This window comes from Macaca thibetana, chromosome 14 (assembly GCF_024542745.1).
Source record: "Macaca thibetana thibetana isolate TM-01 chromosome 14, ASM2454274v1, whole genome shotgun sequence".
Lineage (NCBI taxonomy): Eukaryota > Metazoa > Chordata > Mammalia > Primates > Cercopithecidae > Macaca > Macaca thibetana.
The window spans coordinates 16,106,067-16,132,011 of NC_065591.1; the positions used below are offsets into that span (position 1 = coordinate 16,106,067).

The window sequence follows — 25,945 nt, forward strand, 5'->3', positions numbered from 1 at the left end:
TAAATGAATGGAGGCATAAACTGCTGTTTTATATGGGAATCTAACTCTTGGCCAGGTAGTCTTCTTATATCAACCATTTTCATAGCTTTGGCTTATTTATTTATTTATTTAAGACTGAGTTTTGCTCTTTTCACCTAGGCTGGAGTGCAATGGCATGATCTCAGCTCACTGAAACCTCCACTTCTTGGGTTCAGGTGATTCTCTTGCCTCTCCCTCCTGAGTAGCTGGGACTACAGGCATGCACCACTATGCTTGGCTAATTTTTTTGTATTTTTAGTGGAAACTGGGTTTCACCATTTTGGCCAGGCTGGTCTTGAACCCCTGACCTTAGGTGATCCACCTGCCTCTGCCTCCCGAGCTGCCGGGATTACAGGCGTGAGCCATTGTGCCCAGCCCAGCTTTGGCTTTTAATTTGCAGATCCAGGGATCTCTTTTGAATACTGGCTCAGCTACAGGAATAAAACCCTTAGCTTTGTAAAATCAGCCACATTATTTTGTGTTTTCTAGACTGTCATGCAGTATACTCCTGAATGATTCCATGAGATAGGTGTAAAGCTGGGTGGAGGAGGGGGGCACATAACAATATTACTTTTCTTGTAACCATGTCACAGTGGGGTTTGTATTTCCTTGTGATCTCTGCCTTCCATGTTGAGGGGGTTGGAAATAATGACCAGCAATACAATACAGCCAACATTTTCTCTTTAGACAGCCTCTTTACCAGCATCCATGAGCAGTAATTTTTCCCTAGCAACCTGGCAGACCTATCCCTGCTGTGGTGATTTCTGGTAGACTTTCTGAAATCTGAATGTCATCAGTGAACTCTCTAGCTTGGTAGCATTTTTTTCTTCTCCGTTTCCTTCCTTCTCATCCCCATGACCATTTCTCATGAGGAGTTTCATTCCCTTCATGAAGTTCAGGTTGCCTAACTGTTGACGCGTTTCAAATATTTTTGGTCTCAGCCCAGATTGATCCAAACCAGGTTTCTAAATGCCTTACTTAGTTTTAAAGGAGTTTGAAATTAGAAATGAAAAGAAAGAGAAAGAAAGTAAAAAATGAGGGGCACTAAAAAAATGGAAAAATCTGACTGCTTCGAGACCTAAATGATAAGAGATAAAATTGAAAAAGGCTTTGAGTAACAAGGTCTCTAAAAACATCCAGTTAATGAGACTTAGCCAAGAAGAAATGAACAAGAATGAGAATGTGTCCTTCTCATCTGTTGTTTCAGATAATTGCAAGATTGCATTAAGGGAAGAGAAAGAGGCATGGAGGAAGAGAAAGCAAAGCGTCGAGATAGGCTTGAAAGCACTTTTTGGGACAGAACTTTGTGTACGTACTGAAATGTGGAACTTAGTGGAAGCAAACAGAAATCTACTACTTTTTAAGGGAGGTAAATTGCTGTGAAACCATGAACCTGGAACCAAAAAGCTTTCAACTATTGAGTCCTAAAAGCAGTTTCAGGCCAGCATACTTGCATCAGCAGAAGGCTGGCTGTTGAAGCTGGGTAACCCCCAAAGGCTGCATTCTCCCCAGTATCCACTATACATATAGCCATGGTGGATAATGGAAAAGGGAGGCCCTTCAAAAGGGAAGAGTCAGAGGTCACAGAGGACACAGTGACAAAGGAATTCTTCTCAGAAAACAGAATCAGAGTTGAATATAAGAACTTAATCTAGGCCTTCCTAATGCTCTCCAAGCAGGATTTCAGAATTGCTATGAACCATAATGGGCGTGTGTGTTTTCTTCCTTTTCAAACAAGGTCTTTAATTTGCTGTTACTCTGTCCCTGTGCCACCATTGTATATTGGGTGTGTGTAGAGTAGGGGGTGGGTCGGGGGGCAGATAATTTTTCTTTTTAGTTCATAGGTCACTGGACCACCAAGAGACCTGATGGAGAGTAGTGGGACATTGGCAATCTTGAGCTTTGACCTTGATGTGGTGACTGGGAAAGATAAGTGTGGAGGAATAGTGAAACAGGTATTTGGTAACAAGAAGAGCAGACCATCTTAGAGACCGATGGAGTTGATCAAAGTCTGTTTCATTTGCCTTCTACGTGCACAGCTAGTCTACTTCCTTGATGTTAAATGAAATCATGGGACTCAGTTCTGGCCAATGGAATATGCAGGAATTGAAGTACAATACTTCTATTTTTGACTCCTGCAAATGTCCTTGAGATCCTCCATGCTGTAGAGAATTCACTGGAGGGTTCCGTGGCCTCAGGGATGGCAGCGCCACTAGATGGAAAAATCCTGGGTCCCTGAATAACCATGTGAGGCAGAGCCTCTGATGTGCTTTGGAACGTGACATGAGCAGGAAATAAGAATTAATTGTGTCAAATAATCTAGCAAACAAATCTTTACTTTGTTGAGATTTTGGAATAATCTATTATCACAATTAGTCTACCTTGCCCAATGCAGCCATTAAAGCTACTTGCAATGAAACAATTAGGATATGTGTTGGTTTTACCTATTACCCTCCAATTTTTTTTCACCAAATAATCATAGAAGACTGATCTAGTTTGGCTGTGCCCTCATTCAAACCTCAGCTTCAATTTTATCTCCCAGAATTCCCATGTGTTATGGGAGGGACCCTGGGGGAGGTAATTGAATCATGGGGACTGGTCTTTCCCATGCAATTCTCATGATAGTGAATAACAAGATCTGATGGGTTTATCAGGGGTTTCCACTTTTGCTTCTTCCTCATTCTCTCTTGCTGCTGCCATGTAAGAAGTGCCTTTTACCCTCCGCCATGATGATGAGACCTCCCCAGCCATGTGGAACTGTAAGTCAAATTAAACCTCCTTTTCTTCCCAGTCTCAGGTATGTGTTTATTAGCAGCGTGAAAATAAACTAATAAACTAATAAACCTCTGGGGCTAAAACCCTACTTTTGACTGAGACTGAATTTTCTCTTATGGCCCACATTGTTCTTGTCTTCTGAAGTTAGCCAGTCACCAAGTATTACTGAGTGTCTAAACTCAGATGAACTACTTACTAGCTATGTGACCTTAAGCACATGTTAGCTTGTTTGTGCCTCAGTTGCCTCATCTGCAAAATAGAAATAATAATAGTACTTACCTTGGGTTTTTGTGAAAATTAAGTAAATTAATCCATATATAGTGCTTAGCAGAGCAGCTGGCACATAGTAAGTGATCAGTAAATGTTATATGATGATGATGATGATCATCATCATCATCAGTTGCTTGGCACTATGAACAGCATTGAATGAGATATGCAAGATCTGGTCTTCCGTGAGATGTCTGCTATTTCAGGAGCCTTATTTTTGATCTTGCACTTGTTCAGCATAGTCTCCATTAAATACTTAATTTGAAGAGAAGGGTTTTGCCTCCCTCTAATCTACTCTAGAATACACTGATTACAGTTGAAGATGTTCTCTGTTTAGCTGAGTGTTCTGAGTCAGTATCCGTGTTCCATTTAGAGGCTGTGAGTGCAGTATTTGTTTGTACCCTGCGGCAATTGGAGTGGGAGGAATAGAGGGAGGTTAACATCCCTATTGCTGGAAGGAACTACTTTCTGCTCAGAGCCACTTCCTGCTTGGATTGACTTCCTTACAGCCACTTCCTACTTAGAATACTAAGATAAAAACAGCTGCCATTGTACCTACAGAAGTACACTTTCCTTCTTTTCCTGTCCCTGTTCTCAAGGTACACTGCCAAGGCATCTCACTTCTGATGGTGTATAGGCAACACTTGCAAAACCCAGGAGGTTTAGAATCCTTTCCCTTCTTTATTAAGCTATGAGAAAAGAGGCTGAACTTATACCAGCGATGGCCTCATCCAGCCCCCACACCATGCATTTAGATGCCTGATTTACCTGCATGCCTGAGTTAATGTCTTTTTGTCCATGCCATCTCCCTATCACACACCCTTCAGTGATGCTAACTAGGCAGGCACACCCACTTGCCTTGGCATGTTTTATGGACGACCCAAGCTGCAAACATCAACATGTATAAGACATATGCTCTCTTCTTTGTGTAATTTCAGGCACCAAAATATGCCTACACAGAGGGGTATGTGCATACAGACACACGCGTATTCTTTTTTTGCCTGGTAGAAATATACTTCTGTGATGTTCCTTCAGCTCCCACACATGCCCCTCCATGGCTGGCACATCTCCTAATTATTCCCATCCACTCCCTCCCATAGACCTTTTGTGTGTATATTTTGGCACACATTCTCTTCGTTCCGCCTAGTTCCTTTCTCTCTTTCTTTCTCTACCTCCCTCCCTCTCCCTCTTCACAGCTCTTAGGAGAATTTGTTAAACTATACACTCTTTATTATTAATGTACATTTATGAAAAATTCTTCACAGTTACAAAAGTGCATGGTTATAAAATCATCTCCATACAAAGATTGACATCTTCCCTCTAACCCCACCCCTCCCCAGCCCTCCCACCCCCAGACATTAGCACATTACAGGACAGTGCTTAGAAAAACTGAGAGCTCTGTGGATCCAGCTCTCCGCCCAGTGCTGTGACAAACACAATAGTGATTTACAAAGGACCTTGTGACGCCCTCACTTCCCTTTTGCCTCTTCCTGGGGTGGGGAAGAGCAGACAATTTTCTCTGGCTTTAGGAAGATGTCCTTTTGAGGAATGGATCAAGATATATCTTTTTACTCTTCTACTGCTGGAAAGGATGTCAGCACAGACACCTGTAGGGGAAAATGGAAGCTGCAGGTCTTCCCCCATGATTGAAGACAAACACCTCTCTTAATCTGTTCAAATTTCATACATGTCCCTCCTTGAAAGGAGCCATGAACCTCTATAGCAACTCTGGAGACCTATTTCTGCAAAGTTCCCTGGGAATTCCTCTAGGAATGGAGAAAGAGAGATGAGGGTTTGTCTAAGAGTGACCAGAGATAACTGGCCCAAAGTGGTATGATTGAGATACGAGGGCTCTTCTAAAAAGGAATTTTCTTGGCCCAAATCTTGACCAAGCTGAACGTTGATATCCTCTGGCCCAGCATGGAGGAAGCTTCTGCAATAAGGGCAAGTCTCTGAGGGGCAGGAGAGAGCAGAGGGAAGCAGGGAGAAGTCAGGTTCTCATTGGGATGCCTCTGCCACAGATTTTTCTCCTTCTTTATTTTTTGAGTATCCAGTCCTGCCCTAAACCTGGTGGGATTCCATCTTAATCTATCAAACAATGTAATATTAGTTTGGTGCAAAAGTAATTGCGGTTTTTGCTATCACTTTTAATGGCAAAAACCGCGATTACTTTTGCACCAACCTAAATATGCCTATTTAGGCATGTTTACTTACGCATATTTAGCAGTATGTCAGAGAACTGAACCCAAATTCCAGAGAGATCTGTCCCACGTCAGCAGACAGCCAACATACAAGGAACCTCACAGACAGACATGCAGATGCAGAGATACCCCATTACATACACGTTAACCAGTTTGGACAATCTGAACGAAGCCTGTGGTCACCAGGGATGTGGGAGCAATTCCAATCAGGATTGCTAGATTATCTCTGGAAGCTTGCTTCTGATAGCTTGGACAAGATGATGGCAGTCGGGGAGAAGCAGGGAATTCCTTGGCAGTAGGGAGGTTGAATGCTTTCCTCATTGTGCTCTAATAAACTGAGGAACCTCTAGCAGCAGGAGAAACATCTCTCCTTTAAAAGCCATGTGTCCTGCTCAGAAGGGTTTGGCTTTGATGGAGACCAAATTGTCCCACTAGAAAGGACATTGATGTCAAGGGGGCATTTGGTGTCTTTTCTGGTTCTAGTCCTATGCAAAAAAGCATGTGTCTTAAAATATATTAACTATATTTTGGCAAACAATAGTTCCTAGGAGGTTATTATAGTTTTATGGTATCCCTCTATGGGAAACTTTTCTGTTTTGTCAGGATTAAAGTTTCTAAAAGTTCCTCTCCAAGTATTTAGGTTGCCGGCCTGGCTTGTAGAGAACAGCTCGAGTTCACCATCCTTGGTCATCACAGAAGGAGAGAGCAGGGCACAGTTCTGCTTCGGATGTCACAGGGCCAGGGATTTGTCCCAGATGTTGTAAGCAAGATTCAGGGGACACGGGTTCAAGTACTTCAGGTCTAGCAGTTTCTGAAGACTCTTTCGCTTGACTAGCTCAGGGAAGCACGAGTGAGGGATACCCTCCTGGAAGATGATATATTAGCCTCCTTCATTCGTTTCAGGCTTTCCAGGAGGATAGGATGGTGGAATACTGCTGGGGCTTGGGACAAGGTAGGTGGAAAGCCCCTGTTTTAATTCTCCTCCTGGCCAGACTTCTCAGCATGTTGGACTGTGCCTTCATGTTCTTCTCCTAAACTGCAGGGGTTCTCACCTGTAGCTTTCTTGCTCTCTTATTATCTCTTGCAACACACACAGCAGGGCTTGAGTAGGAGTGGTTAACACAACTTCCTCTCTTGATTCCCGAAGATCTTACTTTTCACATGACTGCCACCATGGTCACCCCTGCTGATGTTTTATCTACACATTGTGAAGCAGGAGTCTCCTATTCAGATGTTACCTGTGTAGTTTCTGTTTCAGAGCCTGCAATTTGCCCTACCGTGAGCATAGTTCAATCCGTACAGCAGATGGGTTTGACTACCTTCTATTTAGCTGATCCACTAGCACATTCATGGATGCTGAATTCCAGGGCCCCACTACCCAGCCCTCTGAGGCATTCTCTTCCCCAAGCACTTGGGAAAGCACTGGAAAGAGAACCGTGTTCGGGTTGAGTCCCAACCTTGTCACATAGACAAGTCATGCCCAACCTTGAGACTTTTTTTCTCCATCTGTAAAACAGGATTACCGATGTTTGATTTACCCCCTGCACAGGGTTGTGAAAAGTCAAGGAGAATGATGCAAAAATACTCATGAACTATCCAGTGCTGAACAAATAGAGGGCAGATAATGATGACACTGACGAAACTGACGAGGAAGACAACGATGATAATTGTGCTTTGCTCGTAAAGTTACTTGATTTTTGACTGACTGATTAGATGCAGTTTCCCTGAATGGAGCTGCCTACCACTTTCCTCCTAGGGCTTATCCAGACAACCTTGGGTAAGTCACTCAACTCTCTAAGATTAATTCATCGGTCAAATGGGGATAATAAAAAACCACCAGGCAGTGTTGCTGTGACAATTGAAAGAAGTGAGTCAATAGATATAAAAGTGCCCGGAGGAGTGCCTGGACCTTATGAGGAACTTTGTCAGCTCTAGTTGAATTTGAATTTATATAACTCTAGAGGAAGTGGTGATGTTCCAAAACTTAGATGGGGCAGTAGAAAGAGCACGGACTTTATCGTGCTCATAGTGGCATATGACTTCAGCCTCTCTGAGCCTTAATTGCCTCATCCGTAAAATGGGAACAACAGCGTTCACCTCAAAAGATTTGTGTGTGTGTTAAAGGGAATGGTTTGTGGAGAGAGCTTTTCACAGTGCCTGACACTGCCAAGGGCTTAGTATTTAACAGCTCTCTCACCCTTATGCTTAACGTGGGTAAGTTGCTTAGAAGAAAACGCAAAGCCTCATATGGTCGTAACTGTGCTGCCTTTGTCCCCTTTTAGCTCTGGGTGCTGCCAGGTTACGGGTCTGTGGCCCACCGTGCACTTCCCTGGTGAGACCCTGTGGCATGAGCACTGTGGCAAGAACAGTCACACGATTAGGGTCCCAAGGTGCCAGGACTGTTGCTCCCCCAGTTGCTGGGCCTCCTGCCTCTCTCCTCTGAAGCCAAGCTTGAGTGAGAGGCAGGTGAAAGGGCAGTGTCCATCCTCAGCCTGCTGCCTGGGACCTCACCAACTGGTGACAATTGGTCATATGGGGGCAGTCACTGGGAGGTGGTCTCACCTGGTAGCTGCTGGTGGAAGGAGGCCAGGGGCTGGTATGGAGGTGTTCTTACTCCCTGGAGGCAGCGGCTGGCATTGCTGAGAGCTGACAGTTTTAGTGTCAGGAGGTGGGGGGTAGGTTTGAGTTCTGTGCCACACCCCCTCTATACAAGTAAGTGACCAGGAACTGTTCACTCTTCTCAACACAGCGCACTATGCATATGCTGGCCTCTGCCATTTGCAGACACCCTTCTTTGCCTACCTGACGAAGTAGATATTTCCTGATGACCCAGTTCACAAATCACACTAATCTTATAATTCTCATGGACATTGCTAGACACAGATGACGGCTCCTCCTCTGGGCCTCCATAATGGCGTGCTCAGGGTCCTGACATATAGTCTTAAAGGGAATAGTTTTGGATCTCTCTCCTTGACCAGAGGGAAGTGCCTTGAGGGCAAGGACTGAGTCAATTCATCGGACGTTCCCAGTTCCTAGGGCACCGCCTGGCCCAAAGCAGATGCTCGTACAAAGTGAGTGTCTCCTCCTTGCTTGAACCATGACTGAGGCAGCCAGGTCACCATGGAACCAGAGTGGGCAGTCAGGGAGGGCGTCTGGTGGCCAGTGGTTGTGGCGGTCAGCAGCATGGAGGGATGAGAGGCAGGCATGTCAGATCTCTTCCTCTTCACTGGCCTTACTCCAGCGGTGGCAGCAGTTGGCGGTGATGCCCAGGAGGAAGTTGGTGGCCACAGAGGCGATGGAGACCACGAAGCCCACGAATGCAATGAATAGGTAATCGTCCAGAGTCAGGGTCAGGTGGCAGGCCTTGAAGCTCTCCTCAGTGAGTGAGAAGAGCGGGGCGCCCTCGACTTCAGGGGGGCCCCGGCACTCAGCCAGCTGAGAATCTGTAACACAGAAGTCAGGGAGGGTGAGGTACCCGGGGAGGGAGAGGGATTGGAGAGCCCCCCAACAACCGCTCACTGGAAAAAGTAAGAAAGACATTCATTGCATTCATTGAGGTTCTTCCATGTGCCAAGAATTCTACTTATCTCCTTTTGTTCCCTCAACAACACTCAAGGCAAGGATTTTTATGCCTGTTTCTATAGATGTGGAAAGTACTGTTTAAAAGTTTAGCAATTTGCTAAAGTCATCTGGCTGTGACCAGTGGTAGATCTGGGGACACCATCATCTCTCACAACAACCTCCCAACTGGTTTCTGGGTGTCAGAAAGTGTCTGTCCTCAGCCTGCAGCCTGGGACCTCACCAGAAGCTGACAAACCATTTTAATACAGTCAGCTGGGTGGTTATTTCGAACCTGATATCCTGCCATGCCTTCTCTACTTAAACCCTTCCCTGGATTCCTGTCTTTGAATGGAGCAAAAACCAAGGTGCTCCCTGTGGGCTCCAGTGACTCTTTCCTATCTCTTCCACTCTGTTCCTTATTTACTCGGCTCCAGCTACACACACCTCCTGGTCATCCTTCCATAACCCCAGAGTATCCCCTCTTGAGGCAGGGAAGGGATGCTTTTGCATTTGTCCCTTTGGGAGGGAGCTTCTCCCCTCTATCTCTGCACAGCTCAGCTCCCCACTTCCTTTGGGACTTGACTCAATGCCACATTATTAGTGAGGCCTTTCCTTAAGACTCTGAATAAAATAGCACCCCACTTCACCTCCCCCTGGGCTCCCTATCTTACCTGCTCTTCTCTGTTTTTCTATGTAGTGTTGATCACTGCCTGAAAGTTTATTGGTTTATTTTCTGTCTTCTCCCATTTCAATATAAGCCACTCCCATGGTATCTTTAGCATCAGAACAGTGTCCTGTCAATAGTAAGTGCTTGATGAATCTTTACAACATGAATATAAGACTCTGTCCAACTCCAAATCATTGGGCCTTTCCACTACTTATGTGGCTTTTCTGGATACACAGAGTATAGGTTAAGAGTATGGGTTCCGGAGCTATTGGCCTAGTTTCAAATCCCCTCTTCACCCCTTGCTAGTTGCATGATTACGGGTAAGTTATTTAATCTCTCTGTGTCTTGACTTCTTCATCTGTCAAATGAGGATAATAACAGTATCTACTTTTTAGGGTTGTAGTGAGGATTCAGTGATTTAACATATATGAATTATACGTTACATATTATTGTAATATATATAATATATATAAAATACATTTCAATTATATGAATTATTGTATTGGTTGTTTTCCCTAGACAGGTCATTGGGGGTCATATTCTGCACTCAGCCTTCTGTAGGAGGGGCTGCTTTTTCTGGTGGGGTTATTGTTATCTTCAGCATTGATGGTCTCATCTCATCCTTCTGGGGTTGCTTTTATGAGTGCATGATGGCTGTCAATGGTCTTATCTCACTCTGCCTGGGAAGTAAAGGTAGTGTGCAGGTGACACTCTTGCCATGCAGCATTAGGCACCAGCTTTTGAGCAGCCAATCATTCCTTTGTTTAGTGGATAAATATTAATCAAGCTCTTACCTTGGGTAAGTCTTCTTCTTTTTTTGTTTTTTGTTTTTGTTTTTTGGTCTTTCTGGCTCTCATGCTCTGCCTCTATAATAAGAGGCCTCTATAAAAAGGGGATAATCCAGCCAGGCACAGTGGCTCACGCCTGTAATCCTAGCATTTTGGGAGACCAAGGCGGGTGGATCACGAGGTCAAGAGATTCAGACCATTCTGGCCAACGTGGTGAAACCCCATTTCTACTAAAAATACAAAAATTAGCTGGGTGTGGTGGTGCACACCTGTAGTCCCAGCTACTTGGGAGGCTGAGGCAGGAGAATTGCTTGAACCTGGGAGGTGGAGGTTGCAGTGAGCTGAGATCGCACCACTGCACTTCAGCCTGGGTGACAGAGTGAGACTCGGTCTCAAAAAAAAAAAAAAAAAAAAAAAAAAAAGAGGATAAGCCAATCTAAATTTTCTGAGAGTCAATATGAAGACATTTTCTAAATTATGTGTTGTATAAATGCTACGTATTCATTCTGCAGTTTTTGAGGGCAGGAATCAAATGATGGATTTGGATTGATCCTTTTAAGAATTGAATCAGCAGCAATATTCTTGGAAATGGGGAGTCAGGTTTGGAAGGAGAACACGAACCTTCCCCAAATCCCAGGTTGAGTAATCCCTGTAGGCTGTGAACACAGGATCCATGTCCTGCCCAGGCCAGGATCCTGTCTGGGGTTGACTCGCATGAGCTCTCCTCTGGAAACCCGAAGATGCTGAACTCTAAAGTCTGTTATGTAGGTGAAGTGGGTAGTGGTGAGACAGTGAGATGGCGAATGTGGCAACACTCATATGGACCAGCCAGAGGAGCCCCTGACAGCCGTTGGTGGGACCACACAGGATGCAGGATGGGAACATAGAGGCTGACAAAACCCCCTGGTATGTCAAGGCACCAGTCTTAAAGTCATGCTGTATCCCGGGGGCTTGCTTATTATGACCTTCTTTGTTCAGTTTTTCCAAAATCCATGGGTAACAGTGGAGTTCCATGAAGAAAAAGGGAGTAAAGAGAAGAGCATCCCTAGTTCTGCCTCCACTGGCAAGGTTTTGTCCTTAAGGAGAAGCACCCTGGTGCATGTGACCTGGTGTAAAGTGTGTTCTGTGGAGGAACAGGGAACCTGGCTTTCCAGCTGGGCCTGCTTGCTTCCTCATCATGGGCCTGTGGACAGCCCCTGTCCCCCTCTGGAGCTCAGGTTCCTCACCTGTACTGACGTATGTGTGAGCCTACACTGATGAAATCTTGGACCCCTCTCCTGCTTGCTGGGAGTCTGAGCTTCTGCAGAGCAGCAGGGATCTCAGAGATCACAGAAAAGGAGTCCCTGGGTGTGATGGAAGCTTAGTGCTTCGGGTGCCCTTTCTGTTATTACTGCACAGGAGAGAGAGGGGAGGCGCGGCCTCTGCCGAGGTTGAGCAAGCGAGGAGATTGCTCCAGACAGCCTCCCCCTCCTGCCCTCCACCATCGCCCCATCCCAGTCCCCAGCTATTTTGGTGCCAGAGAATTTCCTCCTACAGTTCTGTGGAAACACTGGAATCGTGACCCACAGCCCTCCCCAAACTATTTTGGTCTTGGGCTCCCCACTCAGTCCTCCTCTCCCTTTTACCGCATTCAGCATTGCTTCTTCTCAACATGTGCTGAGCTCACGTTCTGGGAAAGCCCCTGAGGTAGGGCCTTCAGCTACTACTTCTGAGTGCTTGTGCCAAGCCTTGGTATTGTCACACAGGAGAGCTGGTGGCTAGGGCCGCGGCTGAACATTACCTGCCTCTGGGTCAGGCTCAGATGCCTCTGGGTTGGGACGCCCATCAAACCTGTGTGATTCGGGCTCCTTCAGGCCCCAGTCTACCCTCCAGTTGGGATTCGCTGGTTGAGTTGCTGCATCTCACTCTTCCTCTCAGCTCCCTACCTTGTGCCCAAAGTTTACACTGCTCAGGGCCTTGAGTTTGAGGAAGGCCAGGTTCTTGTAGCTGAGGTCCAGGTCATGGAGTTGCATGAGGTCCTGGAACTCTACTGCAGCCCTTTGGCCAGTCCAGGACTCAGGTTCTGACTCTCCTGGCAGGTCAGAACCTGACTTGTCAGGATCTAGTCAGGGAGATTGCCAGGACTCAAACCCTGGCTTCAACGCTTAGCAGCTGTGTAACTTCCAACAAGCTACTGAACCTCTCTGTGCCTCCTCCTACAGAGGAGGAACCTTAGCTTCCTCCTCTGTAGAGCGGCAACCTCATTAGTGTTCTTCTGGGGATAGGAAGAGATAGGTAAAGCTGCTTAAGAAAGGGCCTGGTAAATAGCAAGTACTAAGGTTCAAGTTCCTCCTGGAACATGTTGGCTGTCACACAGCTTAAGCTGTGGTGGCTCTGTTGAGATTGTGTTAGCCATTACTATTTATACGAGAGTTTTCAACACTTGGAATGCTAAGAAAGCAGTGTGGTAGACTAGAACAGGGCTTAGAAGTCAAATAAATCTAGGTTTTATTCATGGTCCTGCGACTTTCTAGTTTTTTAAATTTTTTTTTTTTCATGGCCGTGCCACTTTCTAAGTGCGTGATTCCTGTCAAGCCTTTTTATTGTTCTAAATCTCAGCTTCTTCACCTGGAAAATGGGTATAATCAAAATGGGGGTCTCATGAGATAATGGAGGCCAAGATCTTAGGTCATGGTGAAAGCTCAAGAAGAACCACCAACGATGTGCTATTCTCACTTGTCTACTATCCGTCTGCCTCATTAGGTCATGAGCCCCACAGTGGTGAGGGACATCTGTTTCATGAATCAATGGGCATTGCATGCATTGGAAGGATTCTATAAACAACCTGTTGGCAGAGCTGGTGTACAAAGAGGCAAGCCCACACTAGAAAACGCAGTAGGTGCTTTCCGGCTCGAAGTCCCTCCCTTTTCTTTGGAGCCTTTGCTTCCATTGAGGCAAGCCCTCCCCCTGTTGGCTGCCCCGTCCTACCCCTCCATTACCTGCTGTACAGCGCTGGATCCGGTTTCGCAGCCACTTCAGAAGGGGCTCCATGGTGCAGCCACACACCCAGGGATTGCCGCCGATCTGCAAGGTCACCAGCCCCGGTAGGCCCTCAAGAGCCTCCAGGCTGAGGGAGGCCAGGCCCCCATAGCTGAGGTCCAGGTCTCGGAGCTGCACGAGGCCCTGGAAGGCCTGGGGGTGCACCCTCCGCAGCCAGGGGTTGTGGCTCAGGTCGATGTGGACCAGCCCATGGGCCTCCTGGAACATGTCGGCTGGCACGTGGCTGAAGTTGTTGTAGCTCAGATCCAAGTGTGCCAAGCGCTTGGCATGGAGGAAGAGGCCCCGGGGCAGTTCCATTAAGGAGTTGTTGCGCAAATCCAGCACCCGGAGCTCCATGTAGCATGTGAGGTAGCCAGGCGGCACCGCTGTGATGCGGTTGTGGGCCAGGCTGAGGTTCTGGGTGTCCATTGGCAGGTCTGGGGGCACGGAGAATAGCCGCTGGCTGCTGCAATCCACCACCTGGTTATGGCATGTGCAAAGGACTGGGCAGCTGGTGCCAGCGTCCGAGTGCATCAACCCGGCTGCCAAGAGGAGGGAGACCAACAGCATTGCCGCTTGGGGTGGCCCGGGCCAGGGAAGCTGGGCCCAAGTGTCACCCATCTTAGGCAGCTGGCAACAGCAGTGCTGGAGGGAGCCCATGAGGACTGTGTCCATGGAATGGAGAGTCTGTGACACAGGAAGGCAGCTACATCTGGGGCCAGAGTCTGTGAAGGTGGAGCTTCTGAGCATGTGGTATCATGGCTAGAGACTTTCCCAGGAGCCTCTGAGCACCAGAGGGCTTCCTGAGATCCACGGGAGGTCCCCTTCCGGAGCCTAGGGGGCGAGACACCCAGTTGAGGTCTCCCAGGGTCTGGAATGATGATCAAAACCTGAGAAAGGGAGGGGACAAGGATGGGGCTGGGTCAGCTGCCAGCAGGTCCTGGAAGAGTTCCTGCAGATCTTTTGTGTCTCTCTCACCCATGCCTGCTGGATGTTTCCTCTTGGTGCTGTGTCTGGGAGGGAGGGGCTGAAGGAGATCAAAGGTGCCCTTTAAAGATCCTTGGCACTTCTTCTGAGAAAACTTAAGTCCTGTCCCACGTCTGGGACTGATTAGGAAGCCAGGGTTGCACCTGGGTCTCCAGTGTTGAAGGTCTCAGTGGCCATTTGTCCTGGTGGCCTGGTGGGCTCGAGTCCAAGGGGGTCCCAGCGTGGGTGTTTTGGGAAGAGGACCCGGGAGGAAGTGAGTCTCCATGGGTCTCCTAAAAGTCTGAGAGTCCTCAGCCTCAGTGGCTGCTGGAATCCCCAGGGAACCTCTTTTTTTTCCAAAGAGAGGAGGACCCCAGGTGATGCCCACTGTCTGGGCCTCCGGGGCCAGAAGAAGCCATGAGTCCCGAAGGTGCAGGCTGAGGGTCAGCTGGCAGAGCTCTGGCAACTTCTCCAAGCCAGCGCCTTCCTCAGCACAGCTCTGTATTCAGCAGGTGGAGGCCGAATTCCCTGTCAACAAGAAAAACACTCAGGCAGAGAAATCCTGTGCCCTCGACACCCCCTTGTCCCTTCACCTAGGACCCTTGTCTTATCTCTGTCTCTTCCTTTCCTCCCTTCTTTGCTTCCCCCAACCACAAAGTTCTCTGCTTACCGTCTCTCAGGTGTGGACCATGGTACCTTCAGACCCCAGGCTCACGTTGCTGTAACCCACGAGCCCTCCCTGACCCAACCTGCAGCCGTCCTCCTCTCGGTTCCCGTCTTGGGTAAGATGCATTTTCTTCTTCTTCTCATCACCCCATCCCCGTCAGTACCAAACACTCCACCCTTGAACAACTCCCTAAGAAAAACAGGCATCCACACTCTGGGGGTTTGCACACTCCTTTCAAACACTCTAAGCGCTTCTCTCTCTCTCTCACACACACACACACACTCACTCACACACCATTCTGTGACTCCCCCATGTTTTGCCCTGCCCCATGCTCACGCCTCACGGTTTTCGCTCCAGCTTCCTTCTGCACAGGCGATCCTGCAGACCCCTCCCCATTCGACCTCCAGCATCTTTCGCCTGCCAGCCCACACCCCTCATCCCAGCATCCCTTTTCACACACTGCACTCTCCTGCTCGCCGCCCGCAGCAGAGGGACCAAGAGTGATGCCACGCCCAGAGCCTCAGCCCTCGCGCCCCGCGCCCTCTCGCTTCTCCCTTGCCCACCTGCTGTCCTCGGTCCTCCCCTCACCCTAGGCCTGGCGGTGCCTATTTTCCTACCGCTTCAAGCCTCAATCCCGCCCACCGGGAAATCACCCCAGCTACCCTTCATGCAGACTCATTTTTTCTGAGCCCCAGGTCTCCCTCTGCACTCCCACAGGCCCCAGGAGCCTACTCACTCCGTTCCAAGGACACAGCCATCAATCTGCAGCAGACGCGGGTCTCCCTCCCTCCTCCTGGAATCCCCGCTCGCTCCTTGCTTGCTTCGGAACAGATTGCCTCCCCGGCTCTTCCCCTCCCCCGGCCTTTCCTCCTCCTTGTCTCCTGGATCCCAGGCCAGCATCTTCTGTGATTTCCCGTCCTGCGGTCCCCCTGCCCCTTCTTTCACCCAAAAGGAAAATCACAGAGAAAGGATGCTCAGAAGAAAGTTCACAGAATCTGAATGCTTCTTTCTGAAACTCAGCTGGTGCCCAGGCTGCTGGGGTATAAGGCTTCCGGCAGAGCCAGGTCTTCCCCCTCCCTTCCCCCTTCCCGCCCTCTCTCTCTCCCTCCCTCCATCCCTCCCCCTCTTCTCTCCCTTTTTCACTCCCCTTTTTTCCTCGAGGGCCAGGTACTGACGTTTCACTGTCTCTTAGCAACTGCCTCCACATTTCTGAGCAACAGGAGAACTGGCTGTGGACCCCACCACGAAGAGAGAGGAGGGAAGGAAGCACCGGGCAGAATTCACAGCTGCCCACAGAATCCTGGGGCTAGAGCGAGGGGAAGAAGGGGAGACAAGGGTGGGCAACTGGACAGGGGCAGAGAAAGAGGAGCAGGCAGGGCCCAGTGGGAGATGTCATAGTAGGGGCAAGGTGTGGACCTGGAATCTGAGACAGAGGAGGGACAGCTTAAGGGCATCAGATCCAGAAGAAAAAACTAAGAGGGCTTGCAATGAATGGAGAAAGGGACTTGATGGGGGATGGGAGAAGTGAAGAATGGGGGCATTGAAAACATGAATAGGAATGGAAACAAAAAGGAGATGTGAATATGACAAGTTTGCTCACTTGATGGGATATATCTTTGTAGTCACCATATAATATCTACTTACCTGGGTTGGAATGTATTTTGGGCTCCAGGTACCAGGTGATTGGCTCAGGGCTTGTTAGGGACCATTATTGCAGGAGAGACCTTTTATATGTTCCCTGATTTTCCCTAAGTCCTGACCCCATGGGCTTTCTGGGGCTAGGAGGCTTGGCTGGAGTGGACCGATTTCCCCTTGGCTTGGGATATGAGAACTTTTGGGATCCAAAAGGCCAACTTCTTAGCCAGGTGGGGGCACCCGGGGCTCTATAGACACTTGGATCTGTCAAGGGGAAAGGAAGCTTGTGATCCTTTCTTCTTTCTCCAGGCCCAGGGGATTCTGTCTGTTGTCTTGTTCTCATCCTTCCAAGCTTCCTTGGAGTGACTTCAGATGAGGATGAAATTTGTGCAATATCTGTTTTCTTGCTGACCCATTGAACAAGTCTCTAGCTGTCCTGCATTTTAAAAATTGTCTTGACCAGTGGGTTTGCTCAAAGAGCTGGCTTATTTCTTTGCTTAATAAATATTTATTGAGCATTCACTGTATGCTGGGTACTTGGCCAGACGGTGGGTAACAAGATGAACATAGACTCCTCCCTCATGGAGCTGCTTCATTTGGTTGACCTGGGGCCTCTCGCGTTTAAGTAACAGCTTAGGTCTTTGGAGGAACCAAAATGGAGTAATAGGAAACAACGAGTGTGAAGTTATACAGATTCTGATCATTTATAAAGTTCTTAAAATCATGGCCGTTGTCTTCTCTAACATGATTCTTTTTCCTATACGCTTGTAGAAAATCAGCTCCCTTCTGTGTTCTCTCAGATGTTCATTTTGAATCTTTCATGTTCTACAGTCTCTGGCACAGAGTAACATGGCAGCCACTCCTTAAATATTTATATATTGAGTTGACTAAGGTAAATGAGATTTCTCTCCCTGCTTAAAAAAGGAAATGTTTGTTTCATCTCATTTATGAGTTTAGAAGTAAAATATTAATCTTAACCCAGAAAACACAACACAATGAAACAAGTAATCCATTCTTTTTTTTTTTTTTTTTTTTTTTTTTTGAGACGGAGTCTCGCTCTGTCGCCCAGGCTGGAGTACAGTGGCCAGATCTCGGCTCACTGCAAGCTCTGCCTCCTGGGTTCACGCCATTCTCCTGCCTCAGCCTCCCGAGTAGCTGGGACTACAGGCGCCGCCACCTCGCCCGGCTAGTTTTTTTTTGTATTTTTTAGTAGAGACGGGGTTTCACCGTGTTAGCCAGGATGGTCTCGATCTCCTGACCTCGTGATCCGCCCGTCTCGGCCTCCCAAAGTGCTGGGATTACAGGCTTGAGCCACCGCACCCGGCCACAAGTAATCCATTCTAACTGAGGACTGTTGGCCTCCGGAAAGCAAAGCTAGCGTCCTATGTTATTAACATTAACTGAAAAATGGTAGAAAACATAATTATCTGAATGGAGGCTAAAAAAGCTATCCAGCATAATTCAAAATTTAGTGTTGACTAAAGGTAACTTCTGAAGATTTTCTTCCTTTACGTGATACGAAGTTTATATTTAAAATTAGAATTAATAATATAACTAAAGGAAAATATTAGTGACTGTGTTCCTTAGAAAATAGGATCTAGATAAGAATGCCTCATCACTGTTTGAAACTTCAGTTTCTGACCTATGAAGTAGGGATAATGACGCCTAAGTCACAGGGTTGTTAGATATATGAGCCATTATAAATAAAGCACTTAGAACACTATACAGTGAACAGTACAAATGGCTCTGTCAAATGAACAGATAAAACAAAGTAAAACAAACAAATAGCAGAGTATAAAATCTCTGAAACAGTTATGGAGAAAGAAAAACAAATTGCTCAGAAAGTAAAAAGTTAAGAAAGGAGAATATTACATTTGCAGATGGTTTGAATGTATTCTTGTGCAAATGAGTTGCAAAACCTTCAGAAACCCGTAATTCAAGAACATTATCATTGCATATATCTTCTGTAGAAGTGAGGTTCAATGAGACAGAAATATTTTATATGACTTTATACTTTTAATCATTTGATGAATCATTATGGGATTCTGTGAATCCCAAATTGGTGTCCCAAGGTACACTGTGTGCCATGAGGTTCTTAAATAAGTTTGAGAAACACTGAGTTAAATAAAATGAAACTAGTTTATTTATTGTAAGATTTCTCAGAGGCTATAATGTGTAAATGGTTAGGGCCAGTCTGCAAGTGACAGCATTGGGGAATGAGGAATATATAATATCCAGCATTCCTAAACTTACTTGGGATCTGTAATTTTCTTTTATCGTCTGCTCTCCCTCCCCTACTGCCTTTCCCTCTCCCCTTCCTCTCCTATTCTCACCTCTTTTACCTCCTCTTCCTTCTTTTTGTCAGAACTGTTAATATTGGGAATAGTTTTTGATGAGCATGGTTTGGGAAATATGAAGCTAAAATTTATTATAGACTATTCCTTGCTTAAGTATCTTTAGTAATAGCAGTTAGCTTCCATAGAAGTCATTTTATTTTTTTTTTACACAAAGAAATGTGTATCACTTTATGAGAGTTACTAGATATGTAGATAATAAATTCAATGAATTCATTCAATGAATTCATGTTGAGACACCCATACTGGGTGGCTGGCTGTTTCCCTTTGCAAAATGACTTTTACCTGCACAGCATTCTTGCAGTAGGAGTGATTCTATTTTGAACCCCAGCAAAATGATAAATGATTATGTGTCATGGCCTTTTGGGGTCTCTTGCAAGTTATTGAAACTGTGATTGTTCAATTCATGATTGTCAAGGATTTACTCTACTGGGAAAATACACAGACATCAATCAAAAAGTTGTACAAATGAAATGAGCTGAAAAATAATTTTCATTACTATGATTTCCCAAATACACGCTAAATTAGTTGTAACAATGGCAGGAAATCTTTAAATACATGAGAATTAATTTAATCTACCACATAAGAAATTCATTCAAGGAAAATTATGAAACCTTAATAGAATGAAGATAGAGGAAGAAATGGAAAAAGGTAATCTCTCTAGTTGCTGGGAATGTGTAAAAATAACAAAGATGATTCTGCTTTCTTCATTATCGTAGCTTAAAGTATCTGAATCAGAATCTGGTGAACTGGTAATGAAAACCATTTGGGAGAAAAACTGGCAAGAATGCACAGATCATGTTAGTGAGATGATGGTGCTGATGATGACCATGGAAAATGCTTCCAAGTAATGATAATGGACTCATCTAACTAAAAGATTTTAAAAAGTTTTGCAAACTAAAAATCACTTGATGACCTCACAAAAATATTTGTGCTTTCTATTCACAATAGCAAAGACATAAAATCAACCTAAATGCCCATCAGTGATAGACTGGATAAAGAAAATGTGGTACCTATTTACTGTGGAATACTATGAAGTCACAAAAAAAGAGTAAGATCATGTCCTTTGCAGGGACGTGGATGGAGCTGGAGGCCATTATGCTTAGCAAACCAGTGCAGGAACAGAAAACCAAATACTGCATGTTCCCACTTATAAGTGGGAGCTAAGTGATGAGAACACATGGACACATAGAGGGAAACAACATGCACTGGAGTCTATAGGAGGGTGGAGGTGGGGAGGAGGGAGAGGATCAGGAAAAATAACTAATGGGTACTAGGTTTAATACCTGGGTGATAAAATAATCTGTACAACAAACCCCCATGACACAAGTTTACCTATGTAACAAACTTGCACTGTACCCCTGAACTTAAAATAAAAGTTAAAAACCATTTGTTCTTTGAAAAATGACCGTAGAAGAGACTATAGTTTCTGGAAGTGGTTCTCACTATCAGAATATAGAATATGAAAAATGGGAAACTACAACAATGTTGGAATCAACCTCAAAGCAAGAAATGGTCTTGAGACATTAGCTCCATACTTCATTTTTCTGCTCTGAAAAAAATCCAAATGGTCCAAAGAAAGAAACAAGCCATAAAAAAAAATACGAATCAGGAAGAGAGCAGAAAAGCACATTTATCTTAGCTGTGGAGAGAAGATATCTTTCTGTGTGTGGAGGAAATGTACCATGTCATTTTTCAAACATATGACATTAAAAGACAATGGGGTCTTGCTGAGCAAAAAAGGGTAAAACAAAATCAGAGAGAAAGGAAAGACAGTCAATGGAAAAATAAACAACATGAAAATCATTTGACATAATACATGGAAAATACATTAAGAATTGCTACAAATACAGTTCTTACAAATTGCTGTAATACACGAATTACTCCGATACAGATACAGAAAATATAACATTGTGGTAGGTAAGATTCTAAGATGGCCCTTGTGCTTAGATAGAATAATGGGCCCCCAAAATGTCCACTTTCTAATCCTCAAAACCCAGGAACATGTCATCTTAAGGGACTTGAGATGGGAAGATTATCCTGGATTATGCAGGTGGGTCCGATGTAATCACAGGGATCCTTAGAAAGGAAAGAGGGAGGTAGGAGAGTCCGAGAAGGAGAGGTAAGGAGGGAAGAAGAGGTTGAAGGTGTTACACTGCCAGCTTTGGAGATGGAGGAAGGAACCTTTGATCAAGGAAGGCAGGCAGCCTCTAGAAGCTAGATAAAACAAAAAAAACAGATTCTATCCTAGAACCTCCAGAAGGAATTCAGCTCTGGTGACCCCTTTTAGGCTTCTGGCCTCCAGAACAATGAGTTAATCAGTGGGTGTGGCTGTAAGCCGCTACATTTGTGATGATTTGCTACAGCCGCAATGGGAAACCAGTATAGCCCTCAAGCTGACCACTTCCTGGTTGAGTTCAGGTAGAATCTGTGAATACAACGGGATAAAACTCCTATGATTAGGTTAGTTCATGTTAATCGAAAGGCAGGCTATCCAGGTGGGCCTTACCTAATCAGCTGAGGCCTTAAAAGTTCCCAGCCCTTCCTGAAAGGGTGTTTGACTCCAGGGATATTCTCCATTGCTAGCTCTGAGAATAAAGGGGAACATGTGGAAAGAACTTGAGAGCGGACTCCAGTTGCTATGATTGATCGCTGCCAACAGCCAGCAAGAAAACGGGAACCTCAATTCTACACTCACAAGGAGCTGAATTCTGCCAACAACTTGAACACGTTCAGATGACGATTAAGCCCAAGCTCCAGGTAAGAATGCAGCAGGCCAGCCAGTACCTTGATTACAGCCTTGTGATTCCCTGAGTATCAAACCCAGCTATGCTGTACCAGGACTTCTGACCCCCAGAGCTATGAGCTAATCAATGGGGATTGTTTTAAGCCACTAAATTTGTGGTCCTTTGTGAGGCAGCAGTAGAAAAGTAACATAAATGTCATGTGGGAAGATGCATGGTCTGGCTAAAAATTAAAGACGTAAAGATAAAAACCATTTAGTGATAATACGTTAAACTAGTAACAATAAATCTACCCGTAAAATTCTATGTGCTGGGTTTGGGGGAACGGGATACATGTACCTTTCTGGGGGGCACTGGGAATTGGCTCAGGCCCACTTAGGAAATTACTTATTCCTTTGACTCTGCAATTAGTAAGAAATTAGTTCATTTAAAAATATTCATAGAAGGAACATTTATGATAAAGAAAAAGATGGAAGTAATGTGAATGTCTAGCCTTCAACAGAGGGTGCTAAGCAAGCATCTTATAATGAAAAGAAACACCAAATAGAACAGTGTTAATCGTGGCATCCTGATGGGTAATATTGTTGCCTGGAAAGCATGCACAATCATGTTAATGGGATAAAGCAGAGCAACAATTAACTAATACTTTACCACTCACTGGCTGTGTGCCCTTAGGCTAATGACTTAACCTCACTGTGCTCAATTTCCTCATATCTAAAATGGGCATGATTTTAGGATGCACCTCACAGGGCCATGGAAAGAATTCAAAGAGGCAATCCATGTAGAACCTGGAATAGTCCTTGTTCCTTTATAGAATCTCAAGGAATTGGCCATTACTGTAACAGTTATGAGTAGTATCATTATATGAAAATGAAGTGGGGCTGGGTGCAGTGCCTCACACCTGTAATCCTAGCACTTTGGGAGACCAATGTGGGAGGATTGCTTGAAGCCAGGAGTTTGAAACCAGCCTGGACAACATAATGAGACTCTATCTCTATAAAAAATAATAATAAAAAAAAACAGTCTGGCATGGCGGCATGTGCCTGTGGGCTCCTCTGCTCAGGAGGCTGAGGCAGGAGGATGACTTGAACCCAGGAGACTGAGGCTTCAGTGAGCTATGACTTAGCCACTGCCCTTCAGCCTGGGCAACAGAGTGAGTTCCTGGCTCTAAAAAGAAAAAGAAAGAAAAAAGAAAATGACTTGGATGACTTCCATTCCTGACACTAAAATCTCTTAATTCAACCTGGAGGCAATATTATATGGTAGGAGGCTATGTAACATAGTATTAGGAGTAAAGGCTTTGGTATAATTAATAATAATACCTGACTCATGGTTATTAATGAAATGACTCATGTAAAATGTGTAGCATAGTATCTGTCAACTCTCAACAAACCATAACTACGATTATTATTTTGTTATTATTTTGGGAGGGAGTTGGAGGTGAATATGGAACTACAACTCAAATAATAGCACTTAGTTTTTAGATAACAACTGCAGCCTATCCTTTTACTTGTTACCAGTTCACATGTTCTTTCTGCTCCTCGGTTTCTGCATCCCTGGTCCAGTTTTTGAATTTTTATGATGTGTTCTTCATGTTCCTGCCTTAAAGATCCTCCACGTCATCCCTTTGTAATTAATTGTTGACATGATTCAACATCTGCATGATTCCTGACCACCACGGAGGTGTGAGTGTGTGCATGCATGCATGTGTGTGCACGAGTGTGTGCATACAAGGGTATGTGCATGCGTGCACAGTATGTGTGCGTGTGTGTGTTTGTAGAACGGGGGATGTGGTTACCTTGGAAGCATAAACATTAAAATCTAATGATTATCTGTTGCCAGACAACATGCATTCATATATAATGTGAAATGGAAGGTGGCTCCAGTCCTGTGGCCACCTCACTGGCAGGGAGAACAACCTAGAGTGGAGGCAAGGCCAGAAGGGAAAAGAAGGGGAGTGGAGGGTAGCTCCTCCTCGTCACCCAGTACTCTCTTGGCCAAATCTTTCCTGGAGTCACTGCCACTGTCCTGCAAGCCTAAGGCAGCTATAAGGCTTAGAATTGTCCCCACCAATATACAACCTGAGTTGCCAAGTGCTTATTAAGTGTGTTTTCCGGAAAAGTTAATGGGAGAACAAAATAAAATTCGTTAGGAACTGGAACTCCCTGCCCCTCTTCTCTTGCTTCTGTCAGGAATTCTCAAGGTAATTGTCTGTTTACCTGTCTGTTTCCATGGCTAGGCTATCAGCATCTTGTGGGCAGGTACAGGTATTTTGGTTGAATCTTTTTCTCTAGTGTCTAGCACATAATAACCACAGAAACTTCACAAATATTTGCTGCATGAATGAGTCCATTCTTGAGCATCAGGTCAGCAGTACCTACTGATGGGTTCTCTTGGCTGAAAGCCCATAAAATCTCTCTGGCTGAGGCAGGCTGGTTAAATGTCTATCTAGGGACACTACTGTTGATCACTCTTGATAATGGAAAGAGAGGCTTCTGGGGGTTGCTAGATAAAATAGAAGTAGATATAAAGGGATGAACTGAAAGATCAAAATTAACACTCAGTGATAAGAGGTAGAGGTAGCAGATGCTGTTGCTTTGAGGTCCTATTGAGAGAGATCAATTTTACTATAGTAGGAGAGAGAATGGGGCCACAGGGGGACTCTTCCTCAGCTGACCAGAAGAAAACCACCATGGGAGTGCGAGTGCACACGAACCAATATATGCTGAGTAGCTATAATGTAAAGAGGGTACAGAGAGGGTGACTGACTGAAATTCATCCACCTATTTAACACATATTTATTCAACGCCTACTATATATCAGGCCCAGGTTGGATCTATCTGTACAGCATACATCCCTGCACAGCTTATGAGGCAGACATCCACTCTGAATGGTCAGTGTCCATGATGCTTGGTTGTTAAATATTTAACTATGCCTTCTGTTAGCAGTGAACAAAAAGTCCCTACTCTCTTGGTGCTCAGTTTTTGGTCAGAGGGAATAGATGATAAGTACAACAAAAACAAATATATGACAAGTGATGATAAATGCTGTGGAGAAAGCCAAATCAGGGTACAGGGACGGAGGTTAAATAATTTACCTGAGACTTCACAGCAAATAAGAGGTGGAACCAGGACTTGATGAATTTGAAAGCTGACTCTAGTCACATCTGAAGATGTGGCTGTGGGGGCAGCTGGTCACGAACCTCACTGTAGTCCTACCTGAGCAAATGTCAGAAAGAGAGATCTTTTCGTAAGTGATCATCAAATATTTATTGAGCCCTTCCTATGTATCAGGCACCTTGCTAAGCCCTGGAGATACAGCAGCTGACAAAACAGAAAAGATCCGTGCTCAGGGAGGGGTGAAGCAGAGGAGACGAATCTTAAATCATTGAAAAATAGAAAGAGATAAAAAGTATTTCAAAAGAAGAAGACAGAATGGTCCAGGGAGGTAAAAAGCAGACCTACCCTAAAGAAAATGAGAGCCAACTTGTAAAAGACTTACCTGCATTCCCATGTTTATTGCAGCATTATTCATAGCAGCCAATATATGAAATTAACCTAAATGTCAATTGATGGACAAGCAGATGTAAGAAGTGCCTTTTGCGTTCCACCGTGATTCTGAGGCCTCCCCAGCCGTGTGGATGTGTAAGTCCAATTAAACCTCTTTTTGTTCCCAGTTTCAGGTATGTCTTTATCAGCAACAAGAAAACAGACTAATACAGTAAACTGGTACCAGTAGAGTAGAGTGTAGCTGATAAAATACCTGAAAATGTGGAAGCAACTTTGAGACTGGGTAACAGCAGAGGTTGGAGCAGTTTGGAGGTCTCAGAAGAAGACAGGAAAATGTGGGAAAGTTTGTAATCTCCTAGAAACTTGTTGAATGGCTTTGACAAAAATGCTGATAGTGTTATGAACAATAAGGTCTGGGTTGAGGTGGTCTCAGATGGAAATGAGGAACTAGTTGGGAACTGGAGCAAAGGTGACTCTTGTTATGTTTTAGCAAGAGATTGGTGACATTTTGCCCCTGCCCTAGAGATTTGTGGAACTTTGAACTTGAGAGAGATGATTTAGGGTATCTGGCAGAAGAAATTTCTTTTCCTTTTTTTTTTTTTGAGATGGAGTCTTCCTCCATTGCCTGAGCTGGAATGCAGTGGTGCAATCTTGGCTCACTGCAACCTCTGCCTCCTGGGCTCAAGTGATTCTTCAGCCTCCCAAGTAGCTGGTATTACCACCGTGTGTGCACCACCATGCCTAGCTAATTTTTGTATTTTTAGTGGAGATAGGG

The 25,945-nt window shown here is 45.3% G+C and overlaps 1 protein-coding gene across 1 annotated transcript in view; it reads right to left on the reverse strand.

The window, feature by feature from the left end:
- SERPING1 (serpin family G member 1) overlaps positions 1-14,187 on the reverse strand; it is a 437,682-nt gene extending 423,495 nt beyond the window's left edge. Inside the window, exon 1 of the mRNA XM_050758532.1 lies at positions 13,399-14,187. Within this exon, the coding sequence (XP_050614489.1) occupies positions 13,399-13,659 (261 nt within the window). The 5' untranslated portion in view covers positions 13,660-14,187. The remainder of the gene's footprint in view (positions 1-13,398) is intronic.
- Positions 14,188-25,945: the final 11,758 nt, after the last annotated feature.